The sequence below is a fragment of the Argopecten irradians genome, chromosome 5 (genome assembly GCF_041381155.1).
Source record: "Argopecten irradians isolate NY chromosome 5, Ai_NY, whole genome shotgun sequence".
NCBI lineage: Eukaryota > Metazoa > Mollusca > Bivalvia > Pectinida > Pectinidae > Argopecten > Argopecten irradians.
The window spans coordinates 42,329,845-42,350,907 of NC_091138.1; the positions used below are offsets into that span (position 1 = coordinate 42,329,845).

General features: G+C 35.4%; 1 protein-coding gene across 3 annotated transcripts in view; it reads left to right on the forward strand.

Moving 5' to 3' along the window:
• The window catches only part of LOC138323915 (probable helicase with zinc finger domain), a 40,690-nt gene that overhangs the window by 4,968 nt on the left and 14,659 nt on the right, over positions 1-21,063 (forward strand). For 2 of the 3 annotated variants that reach the window (XM_069268850.1, XM_069268851.1), the window contains exons 3-17: positions 5,579-5,615; positions 6,116-6,237; positions 7,114-7,176; positions 7,576-7,768; positions 9,050-9,254; positions 9,709-9,907; positions 10,818-10,925; positions 11,343-11,522; positions 11,879-12,078; positions 13,090-13,266; positions 14,110-14,335; positions 14,994-15,104; positions 15,653-15,777; positions 16,161-16,370; positions 17,067-17,445. In XM_069268850.1, coding sequence (XP_069124951.1) covers positions 5,579-5,615; positions 6,116-6,237; positions 7,114-7,176; positions 7,576-7,768; positions 9,050-9,254; positions 9,709-9,907; positions 10,818-10,925; positions 11,343-11,522; positions 11,879-12,078; positions 13,090-13,266; positions 14,110-14,335; positions 14,994-15,104; positions 15,653-15,777; positions 16,161-16,370; positions 17,067-17,445 — 2,535 coding nt within the window. The remainder of the gene's footprint in view (positions 1-5,578; positions 5,616-6,115; positions 6,238-7,113; positions 7,177-7,575; positions 7,769-9,049; positions 9,255-9,708; positions 9,908-10,817; positions 10,926-11,342; positions 11,523-11,878; positions 12,079-13,089; positions 13,267-14,109; positions 14,336-14,993; positions 15,105-15,652; positions 15,778-16,160; positions 16,371-17,066; positions 17,446-21,063) is intronic. The other variant, XM_069268852.1, reaches the window with a different exon arrangement.

The window sequence follows — 21,063 nt, forward strand, 5'->3', positions numbered from 1 at the left end:
TTTCACATTAAAGTGAATAGTCGGGCAAAGAAAACCAGTCTAAATGCCTTCATTGGCCTTCCAAAAGTTCTCACATATTAATACGACGGTCAAGTTCTGCTTAGTTTCCCAGTTCTGACCATTAAAGTAAAGAAAAGTTGAAAGCATTGAAAGCGAGGCTGCGTGGAAATGTAACCACGGACATAGTGAGCCGGGAGGACGTTTTAGAATTTTCATACTTTAAATTAATTTCTTCGCACGCAGACAGATTTTGACGAGAGATTTTATTTTTCCATTTCATAAGAAATTATACTGGATACATTCACACTATTTTTACCGACTTTAGCCATCCTTGCCCGACTGTTCACTTTAAGTTTCATTCTTTTATCCTAAAATTGTTTAAAAGAAACACATTTATTAAGACATCACTTCAAAATAAACATGTACTACCTTGCTAAGTCCTAAAATGTTTGATACATACATTACTATGTGTACCCCATATATCATACAATACTGTATAAATTTAGCGCCCAAAAGTAACCCAAAAAATGAAAGTGTCCTTGGTAGTTAATACAATCATTTGGGGTAATATTTCACAAAATTATTGTCGAGTAATTATGAAATTATAAGCAATGGTAACCTACACAGTTTTCATAGTTTTAGTCTGAATTTAATTCAAGTTAATTGAAATTAAACCCTCAAATGGGGGAGGGGCACTTATAGTGACAGGAGTGCTAATTGGGCCGATTACGGTATGTAAAATCTAGGAAGTTTTCTGTGTATTATGAAAGATATATATATATAAATATACCCCCAGTATACTATAATTGTATGTTGATGTATATTAATATACACCTATGTACTAATTGCTGTCAGTGTAAACACAAAGATATAGGTATGTATCAGTATACTACACAGTATGTCTGTTATCACAGAGTTCACTAGCTATATGTAAACTTGTGTAATATTACTAATTAATTTGTCTCCTGAGAACACCAGCCAGACGGCACAATTCCTCTCTGCTGTCTGTCATACATATATGATAGATATATATACCAGTACATGTAAAGAAACATCAGATTTCAGACCCAGGTGGTTCTGGACCTCATTTGTAAATTACAGAGTTATCTGCCCTTGCAGAAAGCCAGTGACAGTAACGTGTATATTATATCATATTTTTTCAGAGAAAAATTTTCACACAAAAACCATCAAAATCTATTTGCAATAGCCAGTTACACCGATAATATACAAAGATAAGAATAGTCATAGCATATTATAGGATGATGTAAGTATCACCATACAGGCTTAGTTACAATTTGATATACCGCATTCGACCCAATAAACGCCCATGTCCCTATAAGCGCCGCTCCCCCTTTTTGAGGCCTTGATTTCAATTGTCCACGCATAAACAAAGACCAAAACTACACAAAACTGCGTAGATTTGCAATAATTTCGTCTTATTAGCACCTTTTCATTTTTCAATTTTTCAAACGCCCTTGGCGCTTATTGGGTCGAATACGGTAATAACTTTATTGGAAATAAAGACCTCCAATCTCCCTAAAGAAAGAAAATTATTTGCGACCATAAACTTTCGACAATTGAAATAAATTTTAAAAATCATTAAAGTAAATCGCTCTTGACATAAATTCCCACACCATTGTCCTTCATCCTCTCTCATCCATTCTCTCTTCTTAAAACTCTCTCGGTGTGTGCCCTCCTGGTCATTTCACATTTTTTAATCATTTTTAATTGCTTTATTGCTGTCTCTGAAATTTTCAGATGAAATCTTTCACTTTGTGTACCTTATCCTCATTTTTCAGCTGTCAGAAGTGCATCAATTTTAGACCTATAGCTTGCATTATCTAATACAATTACTGTTTTTGACACCCAATGACATGTACTATTGAAATCTTTTCATCAGTATTGAATCTCCTATTCCCCATTAAGCGGTATGTATTATTAGTTTTTCAAATCTTTTATTACATGGACTATTCAGCCTTGTATATTTTAACAAACAGAGTAGTAATGTTTATATTTAATGACAATAAGAAGTTCACCCATAAAACGTTCTATATACAGATATTTGTAGATAAACAATCAGTAATTTTTGACATTTGACATTTAGTACTGGCTTTATTTTCCTGCTATAAAGAGAAAGAAATCGTGATGTTGTAGGCAGAAATAATAGAACAGACCATTATTTCAAATGCATACATATATTCATGGTGTCCAATGCAATTTAATAAAAGGTTGAAGGGATATTTACAGGGGTGAAATGGAGGTACTGCTTGTATGATATAACTGTCGACAGATTTAATCAATAGTTCGTACATAATTGATGAAAACAACACGCCGAGCTGGGTTACAGTTGTTTGATTATGATTGGTACGAATATGGCGTGTATGGATGATGATGATGACAGGTGTCAAAGCTATGGAAGCATTACAGGTAGGTTTAAAAAGGTCATGGCAGGCGGGGGCGGGGGGGAGGAGGGGATGGGGGCAGGGAGGAGAAGAATACTGAAATATTGGAAAGAAGTTTTCTTCTGTAAATGGGTGCTTTGGGGAATGAGTAGTCTTTGTAAGAAAAAATTTTTAGTTCAGGTGTTTTTGTCAAGCTTAAAGTGGTTTGTATGATCGGAGACAGTTAACAGTGTGAATGGGAGTGTTAGGGTTAGAAAACTAAAGACAGAAAGGTGAAAGTTTATGGAAAAAATTGAAAGTAAAGGAAAACTAACAGCAGGTCAGAGAAAACTAAAGGCAGGTTAGAGAATATTTAACAGCAGGTGATGAGGAAACAGGTTCGGGCAACATAAAGGGATGGAATAAAATTGGAGACAAGGCATGGTGATGGATATGGATATACACAAGTACTGTAGTTAAAGTATTAGAAAACAAAAATCAGCAAGCTTTAGACAGGTAAGAGGAGAAAGTAGATGAAAGTTAGAGACAGGTAAAAAGAAAAAAAGCGATTGAAAGATGTGAGGGAGCTGAGAATGTAGATGAAAGCTGGGGACAAGTGGGAAGAGAAAGTAGATGAATAACATGAGGATAGATGTAGCAATAGATAAGAGATTGAGGAAAGGAGATGGGAGAAGGGGAAACGAAAGCTGGATACAGACTAAACAAGGTACTAACCACAGGTTGGTGGTTTTTTCTCTGGGCACTCCAGCTTTCCCCTATCTTAAGTCAAATATTGTAGAAGAAGTGAACAGATTGGTAACTCAAAACATTATAAAACACAAATCTATTGAAATGAATTTTGTGTCTAGACCTGTTTTAGAGAATGGATGTAGATAATGTAGGAGGAAATTTGAGACTGGAATAAGAGAGACAGCATCAGCAAGAAAATTAGTCTCAATATAGTTAGTGTCCATATATGTCTGTGACCCAATACGTCTGGCGGCAGATGAAGGATGGAGATGATTGGTATGGCTTCAGAATTGAGGACAAGAAAAGTGAATTTATACATGTGGTTTACAGTCAAAATTTCTTACAGAAGTTGACCTGATTTAGTGAACACCATGTAATAAGTAGTAGTTTATTTCTAAGCATGATTAATATGGTCCATGAAATCCAGCTGTCAGGTTTATGTTCAGCTGTTAGACTAGGCTTGTCAATATATTATTTATCAAACAAGTAATTTATACCCATGATGATGGTTACAGTGATCAAGGGGACTGTCATTCTACCACAATCTCATCAGGGTTCAAGGTTCATTAGGGGTCAAGGTAACTGTCATTCTATCACTGTCTCATCTGGGTTCAAGGTTCATTGGGGTCAAGGTGATTGTAATTCTACCACTGTCTCATCATGATCAGGGTTCAAGGTTCAATAGGGGTCAAGGTGACTGTCATTCAACCACTTTCTCATCATCAGGGTTCAAGGTTCATTGGGGTCAACGTGATTGTAATTCTACCTCTGTCTCATTAGGGTTCAAGGTTCATTAGGGGTCAAGACAACTGTCATACTAACACTATCTCATCAAGGTTCAAGGTTCATTTGGGGTCAGGTTGACTGTCATTCTACCTCTGTCTCATCCAGGTTCAAGATTTATTAGGGGTCAAGGTGACTTATTGGTTCAAGGTCCATTAGGGGTCAAAGTGACTCTACCACGTGTGCACTATATCATCAGGGTACAAGGTTATTAGGAAAACTTGTCAGGTAATGACTGATGTTGGTGTATTTTGTATGGGTATTCCCACTTTCCTTCACAAAAACCCCTAAAATGTCATGAAATTCACCCTGATGGACGATACAACAAAAACAGCGAAACCAAGTGACTAGCTTGTCCATGAATCTGTAACAGTTGTAATATGATACTGGTACTAACAATGTTATTTCTTTGTTCTGATTGCCACAACCTTACTCAACCAAAAGTAAACCTGTACTGCAGGACAGATCAATTTCAGGGTTGTTATCAAGAACAATTAAATTTTAATAATGAAGGCCTGAACATCCAATAATTGATTTAATTCCCAGGTGTAATTTAGAAATACATCATATATACTTTATTGCTTCTATCAACACAAAAGGCATTCGATGGCAAATAAAAAATTAAAATACTGCCTCGGTGACCGAGTGTATATATATCTCGATATGACACCACTAGCCAGGCCGATGGTTTCAGCAGGATTCTCCACTGATTGATTTCAAAGTGAGAGATCCTGGCCCAGCACCATAAAAGACAGATCTTTTACTCAAGTATATGATTTTACATAGACTAAGGTAAAAAAATATGTCCGAGAAAGTTTTATGTTGCCGGCCCCCTTTCTTTAGTTTCTCAAACTTAAATGGCTATGGCTGTAAATAGGTAAAAAATATGTCCGAGAAAGTTTTATGTTGCCGGCCCCCTCTCTTTAGTTTCTCAAACTTAAATGGCTATGGCTGTAAATAGGTAAAAAATATGTCCGAGAAAGTTTTATGTTGCCGGCCCCCTCTCTTTAGTTTCTCAAACTTAAATGGCTATGGCTGTAAATAGGTAAAAAATATGTCCGAGAAAGTTTTATGTTGCCGGCCTCCTCTCTTTAGTTTCTCAAACTTAAATGGCTACGGCTGTAAATAGGTAAAAAATATGTCAGAGAAAGTTTTATGTTGACGGCCTCCTTTCTTTAGTTTCTCAAACTTAAATAGCTATGGCTGTACATTTTAAATAGGTAAAAAAAATATGTCCGAGAAAGTTTTATGTTGCCGGCCCCCTCTCTTTAGTTTCTCAAACTTAAATGGCTATGGCTGTAAATAGGTAAAAAATATGTCCGAGAAAGTTTTATGTTGCCGGCCCCCTCTCTTTAGTTTCTCAAACTTAAATGGCTATGGCTGTAAATAGGTAAAAAATATGTCCGAGAAAGTTTTATGTTGCCGGCCCCCTCTCTTTAGTTTCTCAAACTTAAATGGCTATGGCTGTAAATAGGTAAAAAATATGTCAGAGAAAGTTTTATGTTGACGGCCTCCTTTCTTTAGTTTCTCAAACTTAAATAGCTATGGCTGTAAATAGGACATAAAACAAATAAAAGTTAGATATGGTAAATACTAAGTTATTGCCGTGGGCTATGGTGTATCATTTATCATGTCAAATAATTTTGTTTTTCTCTTCTTTGCAGAGAAATTTTCATGAAGCATTAGACATATGCGACACAGGTAAGATATTTTGAAAAACAAAATTGAGATTTTGTCCAAATTTTATGAATTACTCATCTAATTTCTTTTGAAAAAAGTCTTTTACTTGCAGTTATCAAGCATAAACAATTATATGAAAATTCCATGTGAAACAAGTAATTCCTTTCTTACACATTGAAGGGGTTTTTGGTTACACCTAGCTGCTTAATCATGTGGTATTCTGCAGTAAATTGGTAAATACATAACTTAAAACAAGTTCATTTACATATGTTGGTTATTAAATCAGTCACCCCTGAAGACACATTTAGACTCTTCTTAATCAAAGGCTAGACCAGTCCATTATGAAATTTCAGGGGTGAATAAGTTAAAAAGAAAATTTCAGTTTTGTTACTAAGGTTTACATGAGCTTGTATAATAACCAATGTGAAAACCCTAGTAATAAATTTATTAAACTAGTTTATCAAAATATATTATCGTATGTACACTCAATATGAAGTTAAATCCAATTTATCACCTTTTAGCCCTAAGCAACTATAAGAATGAGGAAAAACTACAAGAAAAGAAAATCAAAATCCTGTGCCACCAAGGAAGATTTGAAGAAGCTTTCAATATTGCTAAGAAGTGGTCTGTCAGAGATCCAAAGGTATGTATAATTTCTACTTAGTTGAAACCTCTTGAACAATATGTCAATTTTGAGATACCAAAATGATGTGGGTGAAGTTCAAGTTACTGTCCTTTAGTCCCACCTTCCAGTGATTGTGATATTTTGACATGATTTTTGTGACGTCAACATCACCAGAAGGTGGGAATAACAGACGTACTAAATCCATGTCCTTTTTGGTATCACCAGAAGGTGGGAATAACAGACGTACTAAATCCATGTCCTTTTTGGTATCACCAGAAGGTGGGAATAACAGACGTACTAAATCCATGTCCTTTTTGGTATCACCAGAAGGTGGGAATAACAGACGTACTAAATCCATGTCCTTTTTGGTATCACCAGAAGGTGGGAATAACAGACGTACTAAATCCATGTCCTTTTTGGTATCACCAGAAGGTGGGAATAACAGACGTACTAAATCCATGTCCTTTTTGGTATCACCAGAAGGTGGGAATAACAGACGTACTAAATCCATGTCCTTTTTGGTATCACCAGAAGGTGGGAATAACAGTCGTACTAAATCCATGTCCTTTTTGGTATCACCAGAAGGTGGGAATAACAGACGTACTAAATCCATGTCCTTTTTGGTATCACCAGAAGGTGGGAATAACAGACGTACTAAATCCATGTCCTTTTTGGTATCTTGAAATCCCTGTGATTCTGATATCTGATATAAACTTAAGGTGAAAACGTTTTGAATTTAATAGCTATATAAACGTTTAAGAAATCTTTTTGTATATAATCAGATATGCTGTGATTAAGAATGAGCTAGGCAAACCTTTCGGAGATTTTTGAACTTTCACTGCTTATCACACTTTAATCTAGACTTTACATGTACATTGCTTTTGCATTTTACAGAATCTGACAGCACAAAAGGAACTGAAGAGACTAAAGATTGTGATACACGCTTTAAATGATCAGGTTTGTATAAACATGTACTAGCTTTATCTCTATCCAGTGTATGTCTATAAGGTATTATGATGTAAAGTAAAATCCACAAAGAAATCCTTCCATGGAAAAGGAAAAACAAAGTACCAAATATCTGTTAAAAAAATTTTATTTCTTCACCAATGGTATAGTAGTAATTTCTTTTTCTCGGTGATATTCCTTGATAATGAATTTGTTCTTCAAGCTATTATCTATAAAAAAAAAAACTTACATAAAAAATCAAAAGATGTTTTGGTTAGGTTTGTACCTTTAAAAGATATAAAACAAGCAAAAATACTATATTATGATATTCACAAAAGAACTCACATGCTTTGGTCTTTGACCAACAAGGCCCAATAGAACGTGAATTATAACACCATGTTGATACCTCAGGATGATGATAGTGAAGAGGACACAAAGATACAGGAAGTCGATGAAATAAAAGAGGAAACGGAAGATGACGATAAGAGGTCATCGCCCGAGGGCATGGAAACCAGGAACAGCCATAACTCGATCACGCAGAACGTAGCAGTCACTCATCCAGCCATAACACCACAAACATATAGCCCACAGACCCTAGAACCAGGTAGTGCTTTCAGTTATAAACTATCTTCCGATTGGTCAAGAAAGGGCGCAACAATTTAAATTCTTTATTTGCATATAGAGTTTTCTGCCATTGCAGAGAGATTTTAATTGTGTCATCATAAAGGAGAAGATATGATAGGACCAGTATTTGGCCTTAATTATTCAGGCCGAAAAATATTGACTCTGATCCACATCAATTTCACATCAATAAATACTCTCATACTTGCCATTCATCAAAACACAACTTTTTATAACCATGTACACGATGTGCTCCACCTATGACGTCATCAAATTGATGATTTTCCTCTTCTCACCAAATTTTGCTAGAAATTCATCATCTTTAGGTTAGAAAAGGCTTGAAATGGATTTGGCCGCCACCTTGGAGCAACTTTATATTTTGCATGGATATGCGTAAATACACGATACACAATGTGTAAAAATCTCTTTCTGCTCCACGAAGGCGGCCACATTCATTTTTAGAGAAAACCACTCAAAAAGTATGATTTTTCAAGGATTTTTGTGAAAAATGGCGGGAAACTGCATGTTGATGACGTCATAGTGAACATAATTGGCATATGCGGGATATTTCGGGATGTAACGTGTTAGCAAATGTATTCAACTTTTATATGGCAAAATATGTTGTTCTTTACTGGAGAATTAATTTTGGGGCCATATTCGAGTCTTAACGTACCTTCTCCTTTGTGAGTGTATTGTCATACTTTCCTGAGAAAATGATGTGAGTGTCGCTCATAAAACTATGACGTCACAATATGGATACCTACCTGAAAGGAAGATAACTCTGTAATATACAAAGACAGAATACATTATTTTCCTTTTTCTTTGAAAAAGAGGGTCTAATATTTTCTAAAACAAGTTAAAAGTTCCACTTCCTGACCATGGTGGTATTATACAAGCTCCTGATTTCGTCAAAACAGGTAGGAATATAAATTATTTAACAAAAAATACCTTGATGGCCGTGAAAAAAAAATTATATATATATATATACTAAAATTTGTAAAAGATAAATTTTGCAGCCTAACAAAATGACACCTTGCTTGTAAAATCTTACTATAATAGCTTATCAAGTTAGAACGGCGATGGTGTCTGAAAATCTACCACATGCTCACTACCTCTGAGTCTTAATTTGAGGTAGATACTGACTATAGTTCAGCTTCCATGCACTACTTAAATCTTGCATGGCTTTAAACGAAAAGGGCTTTAAAAAGAGACAAACAAACCAAACTTGATTGGTATCAACCATAATTCTGTTCGCTATTCACAGATACCAGAAAACATGTATGTACCTTCTGTAACATCGGTTTCGACCAACAAGAAGAGCTGGACACCCATTGTAAGAGCGACTTACACAGAAAAAAGATCACTGCTGACGACGACCAGAACTGGGAGTACAGAGAACCACCGCGGGGTCTTAATGCTGACGAGTATTCTCTGTGTAAAAGGTTTGTTTCCATTTCTCTGTGTAAAAGGTTTGTTTCCATCGACTATATTCAGTATCATGAAAGCTAAATTAGGAGATGTTGTAATTACTGCTCCAGGTCCCTTGCGTATCTTACAAATGAATTAGTTCTTATAAAAACTGTTACACATGGAATAGTTCAAAACAGGACTTTTGTCTATGTAAAAGTTGTACTCAAATAGCAGATTTAAAAATAGATTTGAACTTTTTATCAATATAAATGATGTAGATGTTAATTGCGGAGCTGAAATTTCTCAGATTTACTTGGATTGCGAAATTGTCAAACTAAATAACGCAAACTAAAGTTGGTATACAGTACTATTGAGTCAGTTTGTCGTCAGAAGGCTTAATGTATCGAACAGTAATTACATTTTTGTCTTTTATACACCTAATTACAACAAGAATGTCTTACTTTTTGTCCAATATCTCATTGTTATACACCACCTTGTAAATATTGGTTCCAGTACGCAGGAGATCGGGAAGTGTGCCTTCGGTGACAAGTGTACAGAAGCTCACTCTAAAGACGAGCTCCTCGAGTGGCAGAAACGGTTCAAATTTCGTAAACAACAAATCAAAGAAGCACATGATAAACAACTTCACGGGAAATCTTACGCTGAACAACTGATGGAGAAACTTGTTACTTCAGAAAATCCTAAATCTCTCGTAAGTCGTTGGGATTGTTGAAAAAAATTCTGTTATCAACTAGGGTGTGTAGGTTATAGAGCCAACGGCGATAGTTTTAGGTTGATTGATGTGAGGTTTCACTACTGTTTCGCTGGATAACAAAGTATGCAGGGTGATTTTGTAGCTGGGAAAATCAATTTAAGAATATCAATCGCAACAACTTCAGAGTAGGTTAGTTTAATTTATTATAACCATCAACCGGTTTACCCTTTCCGGGCTTTTTCAGGACAAAAGAATTATGGAGAGGGCGAAACTGGTTATAATAAATTACATTAAAGGCCCACTACCTTTCCGAAACGGCTTTTCATTTTATAAATGGGAATGTAAAATATGATCGATAATTTTGTAGAGTCGCAAAAGTTATAAACTTACAGTTAATACTACATTTATCATCACCTTCTGAACACTTTAATTAAAATAAATAAAGTGTTAAATTTCATAACGCAGGTTGTCCTCTGTTTCCCACTGTCGTCCTAAATGCCGCGCGGTAGTTGACTATCACTGCGCCAGACGGTAAAACAACGAAATGACTCTCCATTGTTTTCATATATTACACAGGAAATCTTGCATATACTTGGTGTTGTAACCTCAACTTACTCCATTGGTATATATTTACTGATATTATTATATTTTAAGAAACCTTTATATTTTGCTCCAGGAAGGTAGTGTGCCTTTTATATATTCTAAAGCTGTTGTGATTGATATGCTTAAATTTGTTATGAACTCATTTAATCCTAAAGATACATTTAGACTCTTCTAAATCAAACATTAGACCAGTCCATTATGAAATTTCAGTGGTGAATGACTTCAAAAAATTTAGACATTTCATACAGTGACTTGTATATTTATAAGAAAATAGATTTTTACAATATATTTTTTTCACTTTCAGATGGTTTCTAGTGTGGATTACTCTAAAGTACATGTGAACTCTGACCTCAAAGTTAATATGACCTCAAAGAAATGTACAAGTGCCTGGACCTTTACCATAACTAGCAAGGTAAGGACAGTAAAGGTCAATGTTATTACAATAAAGGTCAAGGTCATGACAATAAAGGTCAAGATCTTGGCAATAAAGGTCAAGATCTTGGCAATAAAGGTCAAGGTCATGGCAATAAAGGTCAAGATCTTGTCAATAAAGGTCAAGGTCATGGTGATAAAGGTCAATGTCAATGCAATACAGTTATGATGATAAAGATAAAGATGCTAAAAATGATGACAATAAAAGTTAAAGGAAAAGAACAATAAACATCAAGAAATGATAAATGATAAAAAGTAATGACAATTAAGGTCAAGGTGATTAAGAAGAAGAAAATACTTAATAAAGTCTTAGAAATCTTAATATATTCAATTTATGAAAATAAAAACATGAAATTAAGAAACTGGCTGACTTCATTGCAATTTCTTCTGTTTTTAGCGGAGTCTTCACATAGTGGCTTTACTGGACGATACATACCGAACCTATTTCCATGTTGCAAGTATTTCGGTTGGGCCAAAGAAAACCCAGAAGTACCAGAACTTAGAAACCCACTGTCAGGAATGGTCCAACCCTGAATATCCCAATATCTCACTTGGAGAATATGTCTACAGAATCAAGGTATCTTACAAAGTAGTCTGATACAAGATCAAGGTCATAGTTACATACACACAAGGTCAAGATAGTAGGAAGTGAAATTAGATCCTTCTCCACTATTTCAGATAATTGGTCTATAATGTTAAGTGTATTTGGTTTGTAGGCATTGCTGCAAGTAAAATGCTTCGAACAATTTTACATAACCATTTGCAAAGATAAGTATTGCAATGAATAGAAAATCATTGACCATTATATTTTCGCATATTTTCTTTTAATGTTTTATCATTTTTGCATATATTAGAAACATAATAATTGCTGAAAAGTACTTCAAGATTATTGACCTTTGAACCTAGAAGTTATTTTCATGATATTACTTACAGGTGGTGTTTAAGACGGACATTTACGGCACCTTCCGTCAGACCCTTGTCATGGACTTTGGGTTGGACCCTGTACTCAGCCGAGAGCTACAGGTAGAATCCGCCCCCATCACCGACACAGAGAAAGTTTTCAATGACTTCCTCCAAGGAGACCAAGGACGTTGGAAGAAAAACAATGTCCGCCTGCTGCCATTCGAACCAAAGTAATTATCGTCTGTTTTAAGTATTGATATCTGGTTTGGTCGTTAGTATAATTCTTGATGTATTTAGGTAAAAGACGCTTGTATCAACCTTTATGAGGTGGGGGAAAAAACCTGCTGCCATTCGAACCAAAATAATTATCGCCTATTTGAACCTGTTATTTAAAATTTTGACATCTGGTTGGGTCACTGGTATAATTCTCAATGTATTTAGGTAAAAGATGCTCGTATCAAGCTTTGCATGGTGGAAGAAAAACTGCTGCTATTCAAACCAAAGTAATTATTGTCTGTTTGAATCTGTTGTTTCACCAGGAAATATTGACATTTGATTAGTAGTAGCATAAATTTCAATGTATTTAGGTAATAGACGCTTGTATCAACTTTTGTATGGATTTTTTTTTTTTTTTTTTTTTTTTTTTTTTTTTGTAAATTCACCATGAAGGGTTGCTGATTTTTGTTAGTATAATGTGACTGAGTGGGATTTGCTGTTTGTTGTCTTTTGTGATGTGGTTCAGTGAGATAGCACTGTAAAATAGACTTAACAACTTATTAAGAAGCGTCATTTGTCACTGAAGTCTGGCTATTTTCCTGATCAGTTGATATTTGACTATAGAAAATGTACAAACTGCTTTTACAGATTCAGCTTGTGTGAAAAAGAAAATCCACCTTCAATGAATCGATAAGTTTATTAGAGTGATAAAATGTCCAAGAATTTTCAGTTGAATTCATTTAGAAAAGCAAAAACAACATTGACCTTTGACAATACAGTAAAACATGTTTATAATAAACAGACTTACAACACATTCCTGATTATAACCTAATAATTTCCATTCCTCATCAATGTTTCTCCAAGATTTTTGTAATATATGGATAACAAACTGTGGTTATAATGATGTAATTTCATTTACCCAACAAGTTTGTTATACTCGTGTGTTACTGTATTATGTTTGAGTAAACTGGAAGTATTATACAGTTTATGCATGTTGGATAATGTAATTTGATTATTTTTTGTAGACCTATACCTAACACAACCATAGAGGATAAACTACTGAATAAATACTCGCTGCCAGATTTAGAAAAGTTCCGTTTAGAAAACCATCTGATGCACCCACCAACCAAAGAGACGTATCGTATTTGGATGCATGAAATGTTATATGTAGAAGAATGGTCACAACTGGAAAGCATATCGAGGTAAGTGAAGTCTTTTTTGAGGGGAATGAAAATACCCTTTTATGGCTATTCAGTATTTGCTTATTACAGAGTCATCTGCCCTTGCGAGTAGATATTGATTGTGACATCATGAGTTTATGAGCACAATGTCATCAGGGATCAATCTAGCTCTGATTTATTACCGTTTATGGGTAAATTTCCCCTCAAGGAATGAATTCCCCTCTGGTCTAAAATTCCCCTGAAGATTTAAAAATTCCCCATTTGAAGTTAAAAAATTACCGTTTTTGTAACACCATTTCCCCTGTGATTTATTTTTCATTATTTTTTTTAGACTTTTGTTTGCATATTTCTTCATATTTATCATACAGCTACTGCATATTTTATGATAAGCTCAAATTTTTCATTATTGAGAGCTTAAAATCTTGCTTTACTAAATCGAAAAATAAAATCAGTTGTTTTACAGTACTTTTTCGTCAAAATGAATATAATTTTGGACCAAAATAAGTAGATTCAAATTCCCCTACATTTCGACAAACTTTTCCCCTATTTTGAAAAAGGGTAGTTTCCCCCAAAACCTAGATTGATCCCTGGTCATAGTTTTCAAAACAACGTGAATTTACCTCATAATAGCTACCCGCCTAGAAGGGAGATTACTCTGTTATATGCAAATATGAAAGATGACGGGAAAAAAGAAGTAATGTTATACATAAGTTTTATCCGAATCTTTTTATGCCACATGGCTCTCTACAGTTCAGAGGTTGAATCCCTGATATCGTTATTAAAAGAAACAGTCTAAATACAATGCTACAGTTGATATACTGTTTCCTTTTTCTGATCAAAGATGTAAAACAATTATATTAATAGGTACAGCCTCAACACCTCACTACAGTTGGTGAACCGTTTCCTCCTGGTACCCGGTATGATATCAGGGGCCAAGTACGCCCAGGATGGAGAACTGTTTGCACGTATGGCCCTGGAGGACCGTCTATCAGAGGACTATGCTGGGGGTCGTCTGATCCTCAACTCTACGCTGGCCTGGCTCACACCACAAGATCAAAGCAAGAAAGACACCTCCTCCAACCAACTGAGGGTAAGGCTTTGTATTAGTCATCATCTTAGATACTCCAGGCGTTACTATCAATATCTTTTTATCTACCCCTGGCCCAAAGATCATGAAACAGTCTTAGACTTAAGATTTTGCTTAACCAACCAAGAATGATGTAATTTTTCGTAATGTCATCTGTGTTTGGTTGAGTCTAAGCATAAGACCGTTTTAGACTTTAGACTGTTTCATGAACTTGGGACTATGTAATACCAAATTTGGAGGTATCTCAGGAGGGAAATAAAACCTGACCAATCACAGGCCAAGGGAGACTTAAGAGAGCAACACCCAACTGCAAAATCATCTAGTGTACTGTTATTCAATTCTTTTGATGTACATTAAAAAACTGTACCTTCAGTCTCATCTCTAGTCAAACAAAGAGCCTTCAGGTTTGCTTTTACGTAGTTAAGGGTAGAAGTAAGGACAGTGATAGTAACCCCTGGAATATTGATATATATAATGTATATATATTCATAAGAAGCCCTGAAAATTTTAGATGAATGCATTTAAGAAGAAAAGAAGTTGAGAATGTATATAGATAAAATGTTGGAATGAAATGCTCTTAGTTTTCCATTGTTTTAAAAACAACAGTTGCCATTATTTAATGTGGATCTTTGACCACCTGTGTATTTTTGTCTATCCTTAGGTTTATGAAGCTGTTATAGAAGATAAGGGTAAAAACTTCATTTTCCTTCGCCTGTCTAGGGAATGTGTAGAAGAACTCGACCTTTCATGCGACCAGGAATTTCCTGTACAGGTAAAGGGAGATAACTCTGTTAATTGATTATACAGAGCTACATGTACAATCCTCGTGAATATCATGCTGAAAGGTGACTTGTATTACTTAGCTTATAGATTGATTTGATGAAGCATATACAGATGAATAAGGAAAATTATTACTGTTTCCACACCATTCCTTATGAAATTCAGCATAGAAATTTTTTTGTCTTTCTTCAAAATAACTTGAGGAATTCTACTAGGGCATAGCATCTAGGTAAATTTACCCTAAGTCATGGACAGATATAGATATTCTAAAGATAATGCGAATGATTATTTGGATAATTAATGGTTATGCTTCATTTGTTGTTAAAAGGGTAATCATGATAGATAATTCTCCATTTTGATTCAATGCCAGAATATCGCTTTACTAGGTGAATTAGTGAAATTTTTGATGGACTGTCATAACTGTCTTATGTGACTTATCCGTAAAACTCCTTTTGAAAGACATGTACAGTCTGGACAAATAAACTTGGAGGACCAACTAAACATTACAACAACAAACCTGACCTGTTACCTTACTTTTAGATACAGTTCCAGTTGAACCGTCTGCCGAAGTGCGAGATGCACGCGGCCATTGATAGACTACCCACACTTGATCTAGTATTCCCACCAAAGAACACCTTCCCTACCACATCATGGGTGAAGGGCAGGTTAGTCATTCTGTGGAAATTAATTATCATTATATTGATTAACTTTGAAATTATTTTACATTTGCAAGAAATTACTTTATCTATCAAGATATATGAACAGATAAGAATAAATTCTTAGGGAGAGGGCATGTATAGGCATGTTACCTGTTGCCCAATTTCCATTGTCTTTAACATCTGACCATATGAAATATTCTGAAATGAAAATTATTAATAAATTACTGTACTGTGACAAAATTACATCACTAAATTAGCGGTTTTTTGCAAAATGCTTAATGTAAATGGATTATCTATTTAAAAAAAAAAAAAAAAAAATTGTCCTCATTAAAAATTAATTTTGGCCTTTGGTGAGTATCTAAACACATTCAAATAACATGTTATTGTAGCCCTGAGTTGAGCGAGGTCGTCAGTACAAAGTTGAATGAGAAACAGAAGGAAGCCATTCTTAAGATAACGGCAGAAGGAGAGCTATCTATACCCCCGATCTTACTGGTGGGTCCATACGGCACAGGGAAGACCTATACTCTGGCCCAGGCAGCTAAACAGGTCCTCCAACAGGACGACACCCGAATCCTCATCTGTACTCACTCCAACAGGTAATGATAAAGATACCTGAATCCTCATCTGTACTCGCTCAAACAGGTAACAATAATGATACTCAGATCCTCATCTGTACTCACTCCAACAGGTAATGATAACGATACCCATATCCTCATCTGTACTCACTCAAACAGGTAATGAAATGATAACGATACCCATATCCTCATCTGTACTCACTCAAACAGGTAATGATAATGATACTTGAATCCTCATCTGTACTCACTCAAACAGGTAACGATAATGATACTCAGATCCTCATCTGTACTCACTCAAACAGGTAATGATAATGATAATCGGATCCTCATCTCTACTCACTCAAACAGGTAATGATCACTCAAACAGGTAATGATAATGACACTCAAATCCTCATCTCTACTCACTCAAACAGGTAATGATAATGATACCCGAATCCTCATCTGTACTCACTCAAACAGGTAATGATAACGACACTCGAATCCTCATCTGTACTCACTCAAACAGGTAATGATAAAGACTATGGAGAATAAGAGTTTTAAGTTAAGGAATTCCTGAATGTGAAAGTAATGTTGATGGAACTGGGCCTTGTACTTTTTGATATTGCATATTGAAGTTTTGTGACTATGTCCTGTGAAAATATTTTCTCGTAGCTTTACAATAGCAATTAATCATGTAAGTAGATGTTTTTACTGAACGTTTTCCACTCTGTACTGCAGTGCTGCTGATCTCTACATTAAGGAGTTTCTTCACCCGCTGGTCAAGGAAGGCTACTTAGAGGCACGACCACTACGTTTGTACTTCAGACATCGGTGGATACAGACTGTCCCAGAAGTTGTTATCCAGTACTGTATCCGTGCCGTAGCTGGTTCCGCTGCAAACTTCAGGTGTCCTGAATTTGAGGACGTGGAAAAACACAGGATTGTCATAACTACCCTCGGAACAGCCAGGTACCTGTGTGACCTTGACCTTGAACCTGGATTTTTCACCCACATATTCTTGGACGAGGCAGCCCAGGCCATGGAATGTGATAGTCTCATCCCTTTGTCTCTGTGCGGGCCTCATACTCGTGTTGTACTGGCCGGAGATCACATGCAGGTAGGTCATTCTTACTGTCCTAAGGTACGGTAGACATGGTTATGGTCAAAATCATTGAGAAATGGAGTCAAGAAATCCTTCATCCTTACTAGGTACTGTATAGATAGATATGGTCAAAGTCATTGGAGTCAAGAAATCCTTCATCCTTACTAGGTACTGTATAGATAGATATGGTCAAAGTCATTGGAGTCAAGAAATCCTTCATCCTTACTAGGTACTAGATAGATATGGTCAAAGTCATTGAGTCAAGAAATCCTTCATCCTTACTAGGTACTGTATAGATAGATATGGTCAAAGTCATTGGAGTCAAGAAATCCTTCATCCTTACTAGGTACTGTATAGATAGATATGGTCAAAGTCAATGGAGTCAAGAAATCCTTCATCCTTACTAGGTACTGTATAGATAGATATGGTCAAAGTCATTGGAGTCAAGAAATCCTTCATCCTTACTAGGTACTGTATAGATAGATATGGTCAAAGTCATTGGAGTCAAGAAATCCTTCATCCTTACTAGGTACTGTATAGATAGATATGGTCAAATTCATAAGAGTCAAGAAATCCTTCATCCTTACTAGGTACTGTATAGATAGATATGGTCAAATTCATTGGAGTCAAGAAATCCTTCATCCTTACTAGGTACTGTATAGATAGATATGGTCAAAGTCATTGGAGTCAAGAAATCCTTCATCCTTACTAGGTACTGTATAGATAGATATGGTCAAAGTCATTGGAGTCAAGAAATCCTTCATCCTTACTAGGTACTGTATAGATAGATATGGTCAAAGTCATTGGAGTCAAGAAATCCTTCATCCTTACTAGGTACTGTATAGATAGATATGGTCAAAGTCATTGGAGTCAAGAAATCCTTCATCCTTACTAGGTACTGTATAGATAGATATGGTCAAAGTCATTGGAGTCAAGAAATCCTTCATCCTTACTAGGTACTGTATAGATAGATATGGTCAAAGTCATTGAGTGAGTCAAGAAATCCTTCATCCTTACTAGGTACTGTATAGATAGATATGGTCAAAGTCATTGGAGTCAAGAAATCCTTCATCCTTACTAGGTACTGTATAGATAGATATGGTCAAAGTCATTGGAGTCAAAAAATCCTTCATCCTTACTAGGTACTGTATAGATAGATATGGTCAAAGTCATTGGAGTCAAGAAATCCTTCATCCTTACTAGGTACTGTATAGATAGATATGGTCAAAGTCATTGGAGTCAAGAAATCCTTCATCCTTACTAGGTACTGTATAGATAGATATGGTCAAAGTCATTGGAGTCAAGAAATCCTTCATCCTTACTAGGTACTGTATAGATAGATATGGTCAAAGTCATTGGAGTCAAGAAATCCTTCATCCTTACCAGGTACTGTATAGATAGATATGGTCAAAATCATTGGAGTCAAGAAATCCTTCATCCTTACTAGGTACTGTATAGATAGATATGGTCAAAATCATTGGAGTCAAGAAATCCTTCATCCTTACTAGGTACTGTATAGATAGATATGGTCAAATTCATTGGAGTCCAAGAAATCCTTCATCCTTACTAGGTACTGTATAGATAGATATGGTCAAAGTCATTGAGTCAAGAAATCCTTCATCCTTACTAGGTACTGTATAGATAGATATGGTCAAAGTCATTGGAGTCAAGAAATCCTTCATCCTTACCAGGTACTGTATAGATAGATATGGTCAAAGTCATTGGAGTCCAAGAAATCCTTCATCCTTACTAGGTACTGTATAGATAGATATGGTCAAAGTCATTGTAGTCAAGAAATCCTTCATCCTTACTAGGTACTGTATAGATAGATATGGTCAAAGTCATTGTAGTCAAGAAATCCTTCATCCTTACTAGGTACTGTATAGATAGATATGGTCAAAGTCATTGTAGTCAAGAAATCCTTCATCCTTACTAGGTACTGTATAGATAGATATGGTCAAAGTCATTGAGTCAAGAAATCCTTCATCCTTACTAGGTACTGTATAGATAGATATGGTCAAAGTCATTGGAGTCAAGAAATCCTTCATCCTTACTAGGTACTGTATAGATAGATATGGTCAAAGTCATTGTAGTCAAGAAATCCTTCATCCTTACTAGGTACTGTATAGATAGATATGGTCAAAGTCATTGGAGTCAAGAAATCCTTCATCCTTACTAGGTACTGTATAGATAGATATGGTCAAAGTCATTGGAGTCAAGAAATCCTTCATCCTTACTAGGTACTGTATAGATAGATATGGTCAAAGTCATTGGAGTCAAGAAATCCTTCATCCTTACTAGGTACTGTATATAGATAGATATGGTCAAAGTCATTGAAATTGGAGTCAAGAAATCCTTCATCCTTACTAGGTACTGTATAGATAGATATGGTCAAAGTCATTGAAAATTGAGTCAAGAAATCCTTCATCCTTACTAGGTACTGTATAGATAGATATGGTCAAAGTCATTGAGTCAAGAAATCCTTCATCCTTACTAGGTACTGTATAGATAGATATGGTCAAAGTCATTGAGTCAAGAAATCCTTCATCCTTACTAGGTACTGTATAAGATAGATATGGTCAAAGTCATTGGAGTCAAGAAATCCTTCATCCTTACTAGGTACTGTATAGATAGATATGGTCAAAGTCATTGGAGTCAAGAAATCCTTCATCCTTACTAGGTACTGTATAGATAGATATGGTCAAAGTCATTGAGTCAAGAAATCCTTCATCCTTACTAGGTACTGTATAGATAGATATGGTCAAAGTCATTGGAGTCAAGAAATCCTTCATCCTTACTAGGTACTGTATAGATAGATATGGTCAAAGTCATTGTAGTCAAGAAATCCTTCATCCTTACTAGGTACTGTATAGATAGATATGGTCAAAGTCATATGGAGGTCAAGAAATCCTTCATCTTACTAGGACTGTATAGATAGATATGGTCAAAATCATTGTAGTCAAGAAATCCTTCATCCTTACTAGGTACTGTATAGATAGATATGGTCAAAGTCATTGGAGTCAAGAAATCCTTCATCCTTACTAGGTACTGTATAGATAGATATGGTCAAAGTCATTGGAGTCAAGAAATCCTTCATCCTTACTAGGTACTGTATAGATAGATATGGTCAAAGTCATTGGAGTCAAGAAATCTTCATCCTTACCAGGTACTGTATAGATAGATATGGTCAAATTCATAAGAGTCAAGAAATCCTTCATCCTTACTAGGTACTGTATAGATAGATATGGTCAAAGTCATTGGAAATTGAGTCAAGAAATCCTTCATCCTTACTAGGTACTGTATAGATAGATATGGTCAAAGTCATTGAAAATTGAGTCAAGAAATCCTTCATCCTTACTAGGTACTGTATAGATAGATATGGTCAAGTCATTGGAGTCAAGAAATCCTTCATCCTTGCTAGGTACTGTATAGATAGATATGGTCAAAATCATTGAAAATTGAGTCAAGAAATCCTTCATCCTTACTAGGTACTGTATAGATAGATATGGTCAAAGTCATTGGAGTCAAAAATCCTTCATCCTTACTAGGTACTGTATAGATAGATATGGTCAAAGTCATTGGAGTCAAGAAATCTTTCATCCTTACTAGGTACTGTATAGATAGATATGGTCA